We start from the raw sequence: 17,108 nt of genomic DNA on the forward strand, positions 1-17,108 counted from the left end.
AGCCGAAGCCGCCAAGCCCCTGGGGAGACTGAATCAATCATGACGTGAAAAGCTGAAATAGCTGCCAGATAGACTTTTAATGTGGAAGGGGATTTCCCCTTGTCAAATAGGTCCTGCAAAAATTGCAGTATAACTGCCATGGGACAAATCATGGAGTCAAACCCACGAGGCAGACACCATGTCTGAAAGACACCCCACTTTTACCCGTACTGGGAACGTGTGAACTCTGCCCTGGCATTCTGTAGGGTGCCAATAACCCTGTTGGAAAGTCGCAGACAGCTCAAATGCAGCGGTTCAGAGGCCAGACCCACAGCTGCAGGCTCGATGGATCAGGATGCCATAATGTCCCTCGTGCCTGACTGAGCAGATCACGGTGCATCGGCAGTCTCCATGGCTGGCCGATCAGGAGCTACATCAGGGTTGAAACCCAATTTCTCCCATGCCAGTATGGGGCTACCAAGAGCACTTTGGTCCTGCTTGATTTTCTTCAGACACAGCAGGAGCAGGGCAAGCGGTGGGATGGCGTATAATAGATGCCTCGGTCACTGGTGTGCCAAGACATCTATTCCCAGCAGTTCCCCGCCTCCTATTATGAAGAGCCAGAGTGGACAGTGGGTTAAATCTTGGGAGGCAAAGAGGTTGATTTCTGCTCTCCCGAACCTCTCCTAGATGAGGCTCATCACCTTGGGGTGGAGCCCCAACTCTGAGCTGAGCTCCGAGATGAACTGCCCAAAATGGGAGGAGGTTCTCATGCACCCACAGCAAAAGCTTGCAAGCCACGCAATTTAGACTGGGTGACCACAGGCCAAACACGTCTCCCTGGAACCTCCTGCAAAAAATTCTGCAAGGCCAGGTGCAGCCTGGGGGGAGAGCACAAAGTCAGCCGACTTATGTTGCTTGATCCCTGAGAAGGAGTGACTCAAGCCGCTGGCTTCATGCGGGGCACAAGGCCACAGCGGGACGTAACAAACAACAGCTGTAGTGCATAAATACGCATAATCAAACTAATACAACGATTACTTTCATATCACGTTTGTGTAAAAACACAATAAATGCAAAGATCTATAGCAGAAAAATTAACAAGTACTTATCAGAATAGGCTCTCCTGTCAGGTCAGTTCTTGAAAGGAAAAATGGCGCACGCAATCTTTTAAAACCATTGGAGGCAGGCATGACTACGTCATAGGCTCAGCTGATCAGCTTTGTTCTTATTCAGGTTTCGGGTCTTTAGGAGGTAAATACCTATTCGGTAGTGATTGCATTTCGTACTTGAAAGGGTACCTGAACCACTAACATTTAGCAACTTTACCAATCTCCCTTGGGTCAGGCAAACAGTTAGAAATTGAGTGGAGACAGATTTATGGTAAGAGACAGGCTGGTGAGTGTTTGAAATGTGTTACCAAGCCACGGTATCAATGTCCAGTGACTGGGATCCTGTAAGAGATTTATCAAGGTTTTGAGATCTGTTTACTTGGCAAAAGAAAGAGTATTGATGGGCCAAACGGCCTCAATTTATACAAACTTATCTTATTTCCTTATAATCAAGAGACATTTTTCTCTGCTACAGTGGAAAGCAAAATATGTGTATACTTCTGAAATAAGTTTCAGATAACTAATTATTGAGCTAATCTTGAATCCCGTGTTTTTGATGGTCTTAAAATCAGATGGCTGGACAAATGAACATCTCCTCGTTGTTACATTAAGTGCTGTGTGCTGCATTGTACGAATAGCCTGTACAGACCCATACATGCTTTCTGGCCATGAAAACAAGACCTCCTGTTTTAGTGTAACTTTCATAGAACAATACATAGATGGAATGGAATGGAGTGCAACAGTTTGTCACTGAATTTACTACATTTCTGTGTTTTAAAGTTATGGATGTTATATTTTTCTCTCCATGTCATATACAGTATACTGATGGCACCTCAAAACTTGCATGTTGTATGGCTGTTTGGAAATGTTTAATTTTGGATAACTTATTTATTTTTTTATCTAAAAATATATTATTCCATTAAAGTAGTTTTACATACAGCAATATACAAGCAAGGGCAAACCTTGATGCTCTGGTACAGGTTTGGAGTTGGTGCTGAAACTCTGGCTAACTTCCCGCTGCTCATGAATTTTGTGAGCCTGTTGCCACACTCCAGGCTGCAGTGGAGAAGAGGCTTGCACCTTATGAGTCCCTGGAGAACTTCAGACTTGCCACCACCCTAGATCCTTGCTTCAAGTTAGACTGGTGCACTGAGGAAGAGGTTCTTGGTGTAAGGGACCTTCTGAGCAGCAAAGCATCAGCTATCAGCCCCCCTCCAGTGAGTCGTCACCTCCATCTCCACCTGCAAAGCGACTGAAGCTCACAGATTTCATGAGCAACAGGAAGTTAGCCCTAGTTTCAGCAACGACTCCTTCCACTCTCCACCCAGAGGTTCAAGACTACCTCATTTCAGGTAACTCTTGCAGATGACTCCCAGCCAATCACTTTCTGGAAAGAAAAACAGACACAGGTACCCTACACTAGACAAACTGGCCTGCAAGTACCTGGTAACACCTGTTTCATCAACACCTGTTGAGAGGCTTTTTGACATCACAGGGATCTTCCGCCCAGAAAGGTGTAACATGACAGACTTTGAACAGCTCATGATGCAACAGCAAGTTGAATTGATTTGACACATTTGTATTGTAATTGCATGTATTGTTGACAAGTTATATATAGGTTTGCTCAATAAAGACTGTTGTAAAGGGAATTGTAATTTAAATTGATTAAAAGGGAAAGGAAATATGTATTGAAATTGGTAATTGGTTTTAAAAAGGCATTGAAAAAAATGAATTTACCAACTCTGCTCTGGTAGCCAAATTAAAAGTGATCTTCTACACTCCCAATTTTGAAAGCCCTTGAGGCCAAAGTGATTTGCAGAAACATGACAGCTATAACCTGCAACAGTTCGATGTGCTAATGAAGACTAAACATGTCAGCATGTCTATTGTAGGTTCGCTAGTAGCATTTGAGAGGTCATAGCCATAGTTCCTGGGTGTTATATGAAAGTGGTCCTTTAAAGAGCAGCCTGAAATAGGTTGCCACCAACAGAAAACGTCAATACATAATGTTTAATTTTTAAAAAATGTTTATTTTCTTTTAAAAGATTTTACACAATATCCTCACACCATACTTACATGGAAGAGGAGAGTCTCTTTGTACATAGAAATCTGTTTTTCTTTTCAGTAAAAATTGGAACAAAACCAAAATGACAAAAAGCTGTGGTTATAAAACACAGTAACCTTTTGAAATGGATGGGGTGGAGAGTGGGGGAAATCACCAGACTAACCTGGTAGCAACACACAACAGTGTTGAGAAGACTTATTTTTTTATATTTACATTTTAAAATCTGAAACCATTCTTTTACAAAGTATTTTTAAACACATTCTCGTTATTAGGGGAAAAAAACAAAAAACAAAAAAACAGAAAAAACCCAAATATTTATCAATATATTCACATATGTTAAAACATTATAATACATGTATTCTGAATCTATAGTTTAATGCAGTTAAAAGCACTGGAGGTCTGGGATTCCCCTGCCAGTCACACAAAGAGAGGGACAGACAGACATAGAAGCAGATTGGACTGACCTCTTCAGAAATGCACCTTTATTTTGCAGTTAGTTTGAAAACAAGTGCAGTCTCCCCCACGGCATGCATTTGAAGTATTTGTGTGTGTGTGTGTGTGTGTGTGTACAAGGTTATAATGCACATGAACTAGAATTCAATTTCAGGATGTCCTTGATTTAACATATTGTTAAAGGACAGCACAGTCTGGTAAGACGCACACTAACTTAAGTAATAATACAAGAGTTAATGTCCCACACAAGGGTCATTATCTGCTAGATAATTGACCATGCAACACTTCAGGAAAGACAAGGTCAATGATCTACAGCTGTGGATGGAATTAATGCTACTATAAACCTATCAAATGTGTGTGTGTGAAGCCTTTTTGAAGCAGTATTTAGGATGTATTTTGGACTGGATCGCTTGAAAATATAGGTCACCATTTAAAGCAATTTTCAAGATGGTGATGTCACGTACATTGTGTGGCTGAATGTGTAAACACACACAGCAGTAGACCAGTCTCAAGAGTGGTCACATAATGCTTATAGGGTACACACTGGAAAAGAAGCAGATGCAAGTCAGTCAACATTTCAACTATCAGGCCTCCTTACTAAGGTTAAAATACATTTTCTACTGGCTAGTTAAATCACATTATTTTGGTGTTGGTTCTGTGGTCTACTTCATGGTAGCAGTCATCAGATTCACTCTTCACTTGATTTCAACCACTTCTATAAGAAAAATGACAGAAATGTCTTTCCTACTTACAAGATACTAAGCCTGACCCTTGAGAAAATAATGAGTAAATGATTATCACAAAATACTCATGATTAATAAGTAACTGATGAATTAATGAAAACAGAATAGCTTTCAATCCTGTATTGACAATCTGTTAGCTGTGGCACGTGACTTACAAACCTGCATATACAAACACACACATCTATGAATGTCATGGCAAGTATAGGATATATGTAACCCTGTGTCAAGTCACAGCAACAGAAGAATGCTGACGATGCTTGACAATTCACTCCTAAATGAATTGGTTGCCTTAGGGGAGAATCTTCTCTCATCAGGGACTGGCTCAGTTAATAAAAGGCTTCTTAACCTCCTGTAATTCAGCTCCAGTGGGAGTGATAGCTCCTTGTTCAAGTCTAGAAGGGGGGGCTATCATGAATCCCTCTTTCTCTCTTCCTCATCTGAAATCATTTCCCCAGGAGAATCTGGGAGAGGGGATTTCCTTTGTGTCCTGCATAGGAGAGAGAGAGAGATGTACTGCAGCCCAGGGGGTACCTGCTAGCTCAGGTATGGAATCCTGTGCTCTCTCGTTTCTCTCGAGTCTATGAGCACAGACAGCAGGTGCTAGTCCATGTCTGTGTCCTCTTTGGGTCGGTACACGGCACCGAATTTCTGCATGTACTTCTTGATGTACTCCTTGGTTTTGTGCTTCACATTTTCATTACATTCCAGGTCCTCTGGATTCTTGCAGGACTTCAGCTCCTTGTTCATCACCCCGTGGGTCAGCTGTGAACACACAAACACACACAGCATGTTCTAGAAGCATTTATATAGTCGGAAACCGCCTCACCTGGAGAAACTTAACAGGAAGGCACATTGTTTTCTTAGCCACTGGATCACACTCAAATCAGAGTAAAGTATCAATACCATCACTTTAAGAAACCACACTTTAAACTCCACAACAGTTCTCAATGCATTGATTATGGCTTGTCTCACAGGATGTCGATTGCACCTCTACTGGCTGAGATTCTCACCTTCCGTGCAAGGTGCTTGAAATCCTCCGTGTTGCTTATCCGGCCCAGTTTGCAGTCAGGCTTTCTGTAGGGGTTTAGGCACTGCACAATAAACTGTGACATCTAGGAGGAGGGAGAGATGGGAGAGTGTCAAAGTGGCAAAGCAATTAGTCCTTCAACAGCACTTTATCACATTCATTATGTTGGGACATAACATGATTTTTACTTCCATGGATTGTTATTGCAGCAGATCTCTGAATCTGTGCTGGGTACAGTCGGGTCTGTATGGAGATGTTAAGCCTAGGTGCTGTTGAAAGCAGCGTTTCTAGATCACCGTGGATTCAACTGAAACAGATCTATGGAGAGACCCACCCTCTATTTTCAGAAATAAGATACATTTACTCTTGTGCTCAGTTACTCTCACTTCTGAACAATGCCCTTGAACTATATGCTTGCAAAAAAAAAAAAACTGCCTTGCAGACTCGTACAGTTCCGTAGCTCTCTGAGCCAATATGCCTCTAGTGGAGCCAAGATTTCAGCAATGTAATTTAGCTGGCATGACTTCACCGTCTGTTGGCTAATCATTCCTGTACTGGCTGGGACCAACATGTGCTTTCACTGACTGAGAACAAGTCTACATTTTTGGGTGGATCTCCTCTCCACCCAAAAACAGACTGTAGTCAAAACCAGGTTCAGTACTTTTGTCCTGCCGAGCTCTGCTTGGTAAACGGATGCCATCACACATGCCTGTTTACTGGGTGATTTCTTTTAAAGTTCAACCGGAGGTGTGCATAATCCTGGGGATACTTCTAAGGGTCATAGGGGGGTAATGCAAATAAAAATGCAAATAAAAAAATAATGATCTTGAATTTGTAATAATCACAATACTCACTCCTTTATGTTTTTTGTTTTATTTATTAGAAGCAATAGCGGCTGATCGAATTTGTTTTCGGTGTATGAAATGGATACATTTCTAACTTGCAAAAGAAAAAAGAAGGAAGAAAACAAGAGTACAGAAAGTGCAAAGTGACAGAAAAGTTAGACCGAATCTCTGGATAACTTTTATGCTGGCTTTAATTAAAAAAAAAAAAAAAAAAAAAAAAAGTTTATCAATGTTAGTTATAGTTTTATCTTCAGGTTATTGTTTTTGATGTTGTAAACATTTTAAAATGACACACATAATTTTGCTGCAATGGGAAGTAAATGGTAACGTGCTAAACATTTACAGTGCAGACTATTTCGTATGCAAGTTTTTCCAAAGAGATTCCCAAATATAATTCTGTGCATCCAAAGAATGAAGCCTGTTATACTGTCTAAACCAGCAGTTTGTCAGTCCCAAACTGTTGACATAAATGATGTATTAAATAAACTGGGGAAAAAAAGAAAATAAATGTGTTCATCAGATTATTCTGCCTTTTATTGCAACTGTGGTACCATTGTCAAGGTTGAAAACTCCTGTTCTCGCAAACCAGTATGAATCTGACATTTCTATCGATATTGCACTGATGCAGTCATATAAAATACAGTACATATTTCTGATTTGTTTGTTTTTCAATCTTTCCATTGTTTTACCATATGCTTAAATTTATTTATTTGGTTGTTTTTATAAGACTATATTCAATAATTATATATTACAAATGGAATTGGTAAAATAAAAAGTTCAAGAAATTTAAAAACAGCCAGCATACATACACACACACATACATACATACATACATACATACATACAGTAGTGTACCCACATTGATCCTGATCTTGCTGTTTAATTCAGCAACTTACTTTTATAAAATGTAATGAATAGTCTCTTAAACACTTTATTAAACACAATGTTTAGGGGAGAGAACAAAATTCCTATGTTGTTGTGATTTGCATGAATATATAAAACAGATGAAAATAAAACTCCCATTGCACAGCAGTTTGGTCCATTCCTAGTTTTACTATGAGTTTAATAAGAGACATCTGAGCTCGTTACCTCTACACTGTGGCTAACTAAGCTGGTAGCAAAACGTGGAATGGGTGAACTGCTATGCAATAGGAGTCTTATTTCAATTTCTGTAAAGTTGCGTATCTGTCTGTTAATTCATTTATAAGTTCAGTTATTTGCTTGTGTTGCTAAGGACTTGGTAGTGAATGACGTGAAATGGTTTGTTACGGTGTTAATACTCTGTAGCCTGAACTGTAGCCTGAGAATGAGCGAGTCCAAGATGATGGCAATTGTACCAGGAAAGTAAACAAAGAATCAATAAGAATCTGGGAGATTGGTCCAATTCGGCATCCATCAGACTTACGGAGACTCACAATGAAACATGCATGTGAGTCTAACAGTGTAAACACACAAATTAAAAAAAAAAAAATCAGCATCTCGTATCTCCCCCAGACTGGGGTGTAGAGTTCTGTCCTGTGCTGTTCAAGACATATCTAGAGATATCTATGGCCTATTTTTGTTGCGCACACAGACAAGTATACCCCACTGCTAATGGCACACAAGCACTGTATGCAGTTATCAACTGCTGAAGATGATCAGTGAAATGTATGTGCACTACTAATTCGAAGGATTAAAAAGTGTATGTCTTACCTCCTTCCGAAACACCTCCTTACTCTTCTTGGCTAACTCGCTTGAGGTGTCTGCCTCCGCTGTTTTAGCCTTCGTGGAGAACTGCAAGAAGGAAAAACAAAAAGAAAATGAATCACAAAAACTGCTCTTCTGTGCAGGATAGAGAGACCTGTGCACCACATGCTGCGGATCATTCTTTTCCAAGATCTGAAGAGATGGGAACTTCATTTGATCAGAAATAAAAGTAAACTTTCATTGCAACTCAGGCAAGAAGTTTATTTAGTTTTTATGTAGCCAAACAAACTAACATTCCCCGAGTTTTATCCCCACTGGAGCAGAGAGCAAAAAGAAAAACCTTGATGTATCATGTTTAGCTCCCAGCTTTAAATTGCAACCCTCAAAAATGCAGACTAAATTCAAGATGCTACTGGTGTATTTTTGTTCTAAACGAGGATACTGATTGTTCAAGGTTTGTGTTTAGAGGCAATGAGAACACATCCTTTTGGTGAGTAACAGAATGGTTTGGCTAGTGGTGTCTAAAATTTAAGAAAAAAAAAAATACATTAACCTAAACCCTAGACTCAACATTACTAAATTAACAGCAATTCTGGCTGCCGAGAGACAGGCTTAGAGTACTAGCAGTGTCAAATGGTGTTCTGGTCCTGGAGGAGCGTTTTTTTTAAGAGGGGAGGCTCTGCCTCCATGGTCAACTCCTATCTCCCATTAAACACAGTAGTAGCAGTAGCAGATCGCGTGATCTCAGCACGGGTTTTAATTGGAGAAGCCCAGTTTTTTTTTGGTTTTTTTTGGTTTTTTTTTTTTTTAAATCAGGAAGCGGCAATGCCTAAAATTATGAGCTCCTGTCTGTCTAAAACACAGTACTCACACTAGCAGATCGCATTCTCAGTGCAGGTTTTAATTGGAGGAACCACCCACACCCTCCCGCCCCCTGCTGAAGCACTACTGTAATGCACAGAGTATGCGTTAATGTATGATTGAAATTGCATCATTTCATTTCATGTCGCATCAGCGGTAAGAAACACAACATATTTTGTTATTGTTTTATTTTGGTGCATGTCTTGTGTAAAATGGAGGATAACGCAGTTCATCGGATGATTAAGACTCTGTTTGCCACACTAGATTATACTGACAAACTTAAGATAAAATCTGTAGGGCGGCCACAACAGGTCATTTCACAGTGGTTGGTGTGACAGTGGATTGGCTAACCGGAGGTGTAGCAAATAACCGTCTTTATTGCTGGCTTTGTTTACTTTTCAGTAACTCTGCGCTTGCATGGTCAAAGTATGGATTTATTGATTCAATAAATCTGGATCGGGCTATTAAAGCGTCACAGCAAGTCGAGAGGAAAGAAAGATGAGAGGAATTATCTGTCTGTGTCCTCTCTGTCAGCACTGGTAGTCACACAGACAACACTGTGGGAGTAGCAGGAACTTATTTTTTTTTGTAACACATCTTTAGATTAACTCAGAAGGTAGGCAAAATGACAATAAATGTTTTTAATTATAAAACTTTTTTTTTTTTTTTTTTTAATTACTTTTGGGAGGAGGTTTTCCATCAGCCACCTTTGCTTCAATGTACCTTGCTCCAGAACTAAAGTTTGTCCTAATTGCTTATTTTATATTAAATAGATACGTTTTGTATGTACAGAACAGTATCTAATTATTTTGTTGGTTTAACAAATTAAGCCCATAGGGTGTGCTTGATTTTTGTCTGACTCACCTGCTTTAACAGTTTAGAAAATATTTTACAAGTATGCTAAAGTGATGTGGTCTTCAAATCTAAATGCTACATTAATGTTGTATTTTAAACATATGTTAGCAGTGTGTAACAGTTACATTTATTAGAATAAATTACGGTGGACTACTGTTTTCTTTTTTCTGCTGGCTGGTGGAGAAAAAGCATTTAACAGCTTTGAATTGGGGCAAAATGCTAAGAAGATATAAAGTGTTGTCAGTCAGTCAATAGAATAAGATTCTTCTGCTGCTGATGGCTTAAGGGGACCCCAAGACTACTTTTTTTTTCTGCCTCCCCATTTTTGTTTGACCACCAGCCACCACTGGTGGAATACCAAACATCCATGAAAAGTTTCTTAAATTGAGTTCCTCAATAAAATATAGTCTATACAGTAGGCTATATCTGTAAGCCACACCTTAAAAAAAAAAAACAAAAAAAACAAAAAAAAAAACACATTGTTACCATGACCTTATGTACAATGGCCACTGAATGACTCACTTAGAAACTAAAGTTAAACAGGGTTGTGTGGAACTTTCTTATTCCTTACCAACACAACAACTTAAAACCTGTACCCTGTTTGAGACGGACCATGTTTTTAATATTTGACTCCAAGGTTTCATTTGTGTACCATATTATTATTTGTATTACTATATTATATGTTTCCATATTCTAATTCTAATGAAATAAATACAATGCTTGCGATACCAGGAATGTCCCCTTTGCCAAATCCCCAGCAGTTATGATAGACAGCAACTCTTGTGAGCAGGGATTCCTTCATGGATACGTGTGAGCCCTCACAGACATAGCAACACAAGTTTATTACAAGTTTGTGACTGACTCCCACTTGTTTCTGGTGTTGCAGCAGTGTGGAGTAGTGGTTAGGGCTCTAGGCTCTTGACTGGAGGGTTGTGGGTTCAATCCCCGGTGGGGGACACTGCTGCTGTACCCTTGAGCAAGGTACTTTACCTAGATTGCTCCAGTAAAAACCCAACTGTATAAATGGGTAATTGTATGTGAAAATAATGTGATATCTGTATAATGTGAAATAATGTATAATGTGATATCTTGTAACAATTGTAAGTCGCCCTGGATAAGGGCGTCTGCTAAGAAATAATAAATAATAATAAAATAATTGAAAGGCAGAAACAGCATGTTTATATTAAGCCTATTCTCCACAGCTCTACTCCCTCCCCTGGATCTAGGGAGAGCTGTTCCCAGATCAGTCTCTAATCCACAATTCCAAACTCTCTTTCTTCACAAATGTCGAGCAGAGCTCCAAGGTTTAGGGTTGACACGGTTCTGTTTTAAAGGCTGCTCCGGTCACTAGCACTAACAAGGTTGACAGACAGAAGGCTTCAGTCCCTGGTACTATCCAACCTGCATATTTTAGATCTGTACTGAATACAACATTTCAGCAATACACTTTTTTTTTTTTACTAAACTACTTTAGTAAGATCACTATTAAAACTTCTTAAAAACATTGGTCACAACTGCCACTAGTGCAACTATACTATTTTGCAGCTTGTGGATTTCCTTTCTGGAGTGGTGCTAACCTTTACAGTATCGCACACACTTTGTAAAACAGGCCCTACATTTGCTAAATAAAAGAAAGACATGTTTAATTGCTTGCATACATTTCTGAAATCCATTTGGTTTGTTCTGTGATCAAAAGCCATAATGCCAGCTTTTAAAAAGCACAAATAGAAGTTATATGCAGTGCCAACTGTGGAGGGATCAATGTGCCAGGCTGATGCTCCTCTGCCCTTCTCTCAGTCTAATAAAGAGCAGATGGTGTTGAACACAGAAAGCACAAATTAAAACCATGAAAACAGACAAATGATTCAACCTCTTTTACTGACAAAAAAAAACACAAAACAAACAAACAAAAAATAGTTCCAACATATTTGAGAGTTCAAATTACAACCCCACCACAACTAAGAGATACAAAAACCCTTCCTCCCTTGTACAAGGTGCAAGCACCTTTTTGAGAGAAAGATGCATGGCTCTATGATAAACCCAGCTTAATTTCTTTGGAGTTTCCCCACTGATGGAGATAAGAATGCAAAGATGGGAGCCTGGCTAACAAGATTTAAGTTTGTTTTGCAGGTATCAGGCTTTTAAAAGACTGTCACCCACACCTGTGATGTGCAGAAATGGATAGAAGATCCTGTAGTGGCTTTGACAGACCTACTGAAAGCAGAGCCTGACCAAAGACTGTCACTACTGCTGGAAGCAGGACGATCTTTGGGATACAAAATGAACATTTGTGAAACTGCAACCATGTTAAAATATTGTACTAGTTCTGTGTTTTAAAGAATATAAAGCCAGCAGAAATACAATTGCCGCAAATTATGTGCAGGATAACAGGATTCGAACTGCAAATTATGTGCAGGATAACAGGATTCGAACTAAGAAACAGAGCAAGCAATGCCCTAATGTTAGAAAAAAGATTGTCTGTGTGCGTTAATTAGTTCTTGGAAACTAGCCAGCGTTAAAGGTGATAGGCAAAGGAATATGAATTTCCTGTCATTTTCATAGTTGTTACTTTACATAATGATATTAGCGGGTATGGTTTCCTTTCTTTAAAAAAAAAAAAAAAAGTATTTTATATATATATATATATATATATATATATTATATATATATATATATATATATATATATATATATATATATATATATATATATATATATATATATATATATATATATTAGCTCAAAGAGCCAGCTGCCCAACGTTTCGATATGTTGTACATATCTCTCTCAAGGGAGCCTGTGTTTGAATCAAAACATTGGAGGTATTTATAGGTTTTTGACGCCATGACAACTACTTATTGTTTACATTCAAATCCATGATTTATTCTTACATGATGTAATGGTGTTCTATATATTGTGACATCATTTTTACTTCTATCTTTGAATCTATATATATACAGACGTGCTCAAGTTTGTTGGTACCCCTCCACAAAAAACAAAGAATGCACAATTTTCTCTGAAGTAACTTGAAACTGACAAAAGTAATTGGCATCCACCATTGTTTATTCCATATTTAATAGGAATCAGACTTTGCTTTTGATTTTTTATTCAACATAATATTGTAAATAAGAAAACAAATGAAAATGGCATGGACAAAAATGATGGGACCGCTAACCTAATATTTTGTTGCACAACCTTTAGAGGCAATCACTGCAATCAAATGTTTTCTGTAGCTCTCAATGAGACTTCTGCACCTGTTAACAGGTAGTTTGGCCCACTTTTCCTGAGAAAACTGCTCCAGCTGTCTCAGGTTTGATGGGTGCCTTCTCCAGACTGCAAGTTTCAGCTCTTTCCATAGATGTTCGATAGGATTCAGATCAAGACTCATAGAAGGCCACTTCAGAATAGTCCAATGTTTTGTTCTTATCTATTCTTGGGTGCTTATAGCTGTGTGTTTTGGGTCATTATCCTGTTGGAGGACCCATGACCTGCGACTGAGACAGAGCTTTCTGACACTGGGCAGTACGTTTCGCTCCAGAATGCCTTGATAGTCTTGAGATTTAATTGTGCCCTGCACAGATTCAAGGCACCCTGTGCCAGGCGCAGCAAAGCAGCCCCAAAACATAACCGAGCCTCCTCCATGTTTCACTGTAGGTATGGTGTTCTTTCCTTTGAAAGCTTCATTTTTTCGTCTGTGAACATAGAGCTGATGTGACTTGCCAAAAAGCTCCAGTTTTGACTCATCTGTCCAAAGGACATTCTCCCAGAAGGATTGTGGCTTGTCAATATGCATTTTAGCATATTCCAGTCTGGCTTTTTTATGTTTTTCTTTCAAAAGTGGAGTCCTCCTGGGTCTTCTTCCATGGAGCCCACTTTCGCTCAAAAAGCGACGGATGGTGCGATCACAAACTGACGTACCTTCACATTGGAGTTCAGCTTGTATCTCTTTGGCAGTTATCCTTGGTTCTTTTTCTACCATTCGCACTATCCTTCTGTTCACTCTGGGGTTGATTTTCCTCTTGCGGCCGCGCCTAGGGAGGTTGGCTACAGTTCCATGGACCTTAAACTTCTTAATATTTGCAACTGTTTTCACAGGAACATCAAGCTGCTTGGATATGGTCTTGTAGCCTTTACCTTTACCATGCTTGTCTATTATTTTCTTTCTGATCTCCTCAGACAACTCTCTCCTTTGCTTTCTCTGGTCCATGTTCATGTGGTGCACACAATGATACCAAACAGCACAGTGACTACTTTTCTCCATTTAAATAGGCTGAATGACTGATTACAAGATTGGAGACATGTGTGATACTAATTAAAGAAACTAATTAGTTTGAAATATCACTGTAATCCAATTATTTATTATCTTTTCTAAGGGGTACCAACAAATGTGTCCAGGCCATTTTAGAATATCTTTGTAGAATAAGCAATAATTCATCTCTTTTCACAGCTTCTTTGCTTTATTCTATGACATACCAAAGGCATGCAAGTATACATGATAAAATAGCTTTTAATTTCATCACTTTTCAGGAGGAATGAAGCATTATTTCAATGAGCTGTAAGGGTACCAACAAATTTGAGCACGTCTGTATATACACACACAGAAAGACACACACACACACACACACACACACATACATACATACACACATACATACACACATACTACTTTCAACCCGTTTAGCCGAGAAACGGAATTGCCCGAAGTTCAGAAAACAATCTGCAATTCGCCTCTTGGCCGCGAGCCAAGGCCTGTGACGTCAACTTTGCCACTGTGGTTTAGAAAGGACATTAGCACAATGTAGTCCAATTAAATACAGTACACTCGCTATAAATCCCAATTATTAGGACCCTTCGGTTATAACAAAGCTGGTCCCTGGATCCCAACTACAAAACACATACTATACTGATTTAAAAAAAAAAATAATAATTATATATTATATACACATATATATTTTTTTAATTCAGCGTGATAAGTATGCGCAGATACAGAAGTGTCACGAAACTGGTGTTGATGTTGGCTTGTACTGCTTCTATAATGTACCATATAAAACAAAAAACAAAAAGAAAGTACCAAGAATTAAATTAACATTTGCAATTAAAACAAAACTGGAACGTTGTTGATTTTGCTGGAAAAGGCAGCATAGGCCTACTGGATGCAGCAGCATGCCACAATAGGTACTGTACGTGGTATAATTCTACTTAATTCACGATCTCATTGCTAGTAGTAGTCGTAGCCTAAAAACTGAGTTAGTTTTATAAAATAGGCCTTTGTTAGCTATGTACAATGGTGAAAAGACAATTAAGTTTTGGACTTTTTCTACACTAAATCGCCTTGTAGGCCCATCAGATACTGAACCTGTATCTTCTCAAGTTCAGAATGTTAACACAATGAGAGACAACGATACTGTACTTCCAATTCAAACAGAGGTTAGTGCGTTTTTTTTTTGTAAAACCTTGCAAAGTGGTTAATATTAAGCTCCAATGTAAATATTAAAACTGTTTAAACAATGTCAATTACGCTTGCCCATGATGCGTGGTAACAACTGGATATGAACAGGCTACTGTTTTTAGTATTATTACCAGTCTACAAATTGTTTAGAGGTTCTATAATGCTGGCAGTACGTGCTGGTATTGTTAATGGTAATAGAGCAAGCAGTGTCTACAGTATTGTATTACTGAACGAGAAATATTCATTTATCCGTGTGTCGTCTCATTACACTTGATGTGGGAAAATGTCTAGCGGTATGTCATTTATTTATATACCGTTTCACACAAATAATCAGCAGTTGGAAAACAAAACAGTTTGTAAGGATTGTGTTTTACAACTATACGTATTTGTACATTCATCGTGGAAAGCTATTAAAAAACTGTTAAATAAATAAATAGTGTAGTTAAATTAAATTCACCTTATTTGAAACAAGTGTGTCTGTGTACTCTGTGTGTGTACTCTGTGTGTATAGAGATGCACAGGAAAATGTTGCCACAAAAAACGAATACCGGGTCTGCTCAAGGAAATAATTTTTCATATTTTGAGAATTTCACAATGCCCATGTTCCAAACAAATTACTTCTTACTTTGCAATAAACCATTTCTTTGTAAAATCTCAGCTCAACAACGATGTTTATTATGTTTACAATATACTTGCCCTGAACGGCAAAGTTGACGTCACACACCGGAAAATTCCGAACTCTTCCCCAAAGTCTAAAATTTCTGTTGACGGTTACCGCAAAGCTTGGAAAAAACCCAATATCTCTGTTTGTTTATTTAATTACTTAATTTTTGCAAAGACTTTATTCGTAACATCTGTTCTAATGTCAGTAACATTTCTGAATTGTTTGCCTATGAAAGGAGCCTCTCATCAGAGAGCTGCCCTTGCCAAGGCCTATAACCTTGGGATGAAAGGCAGAAATGAGCATCTCATTTAATTAACTTCAGAATGTGTTCACAGTCAAGTTTCTTATCAAAAAAAGTAACTTTAAAATTAGGAAATAGTTTTTAAGCCAAAACAAAGCCTCCTAGGTATTGCAATCTAGTAAAAGAAAAACAACCTCTGGAGAGAATTGATGTTTAGGTAAATTGAAATAGAATAAGTGTTTTACTTGTTTTAAGGTTTTGCTGTAATAGAGAACATAAGTATTATATTATTATTTATTTCTTAGCAGACGCCCTTATCCAGGGCGACTTACAATTGTTACAAGATATCACATTATTTTTACATACAATTACCCATTTATAGCTGGGTTTTTATTGGAGCAATCTAGGTAAAGGTACCATGCTCAAGGGTACAGCAGCAGTGTCCCCCAACTGGGATTGAACCCAGGCAGGCCTGCAGGTGCCCGGCCAGTCTACAGTGGTCGCTGGTGCGCGGTGAGCCGAGGACACCCTGGCCGACCTAAGCCCTTCCCACCAGCAGTGAAATAGCCTGGACCCGAACCGGCGATCTCCAGGCTATAGGGCACATCCTGCACTCCACGCAGAGCGTCTTTACTGGATGCGCCACTCAGGAGCCCCCTCGATCCATTTTTAAGCATTTATAAACTGAAGGTGTACTAATACTGCTCTGATTCATTAAGACTCCAACTTGAATGGGTCGGTGTGATTATTGATTATAAAGCCTAAAGGCATCACACTGTAAGCCAGTAAACAAACTATGCACTTTAGAGTTTGAACCATCTATATATCTCCCTGTTAGCCTCCCATGGGTTCTCTGATCAAGAACCAAAGTAGTGCTCTAAGTGACAATATTGTGCATGAGGGCCGTGCTGTTTGTTCTGTTAGAACCCAGTTCTGTTAGGGGATAACCTGGGCTGACACCCGTTCGGACAATTTCAGCAGTTCAAAATACAACAAGCTAAACCAATTAATCAGGATATCAATAGTAGTTACAACAAATACATTGTGTGTGTACAGTGCTCCCTCGATATTAACATCTTCTTATAATTCCCTGTTGCGTCATGCTGAGAGTAAATAGTAAAAAGTGTC

At 38.8% G+C, this 17,108-nt stretch overlaps 1 protein-coding gene across 5 annotated transcripts in view; it reads right to left on the reverse strand.

Annotated features, from left to right (window-relative positions):
- Positions 1 to 3,100: 3,100 nt before the first annotated feature.
- Positions 3,101 to 17,108, reverse strand: part of LOC117400236 (histone-lysine N-methyltransferase SETD2-like) — a 70,060-nt gene continuing 56,052 nt past the window's right edge. For all 5 annotated transcript variants that reach the window (XM_033999859.3, XM_059022773.1, XM_059022774.1 and 2 more), the window contains 3 exons: positions 7,917 to 7,997; positions 5,363 to 5,464; positions 3,101 to 5,114 (listed from right to left, as the gene is read on the reverse strand). In XM_033999859.3, coding sequence (XP_033855750.3) covers positions 4,953 to 5,114; positions 5,363 to 5,464; positions 7,917 to 7,997 — 345 coding nt within the window. In that variant the 3' untranslated portion in view covers positions 3,101 to 4,952. The remainder of the gene's footprint in view (positions 5,115 to 5,362; positions 5,465 to 7,916; positions 7,998 to 17,108) is intronic.

This window comes from Acipenser ruthenus, chromosome 4 (genome assembly GCF_902713425.1).
Source record: "Acipenser ruthenus chromosome 4, fAciRut3.2 maternal haplotype, whole genome shotgun sequence".
NCBI classification, from domain to species: Eukaryota; Metazoa; Chordata; class Actinopteri; order Acipenseriformes; family Acipenseridae; genus Acipenser; species Acipenser ruthenus.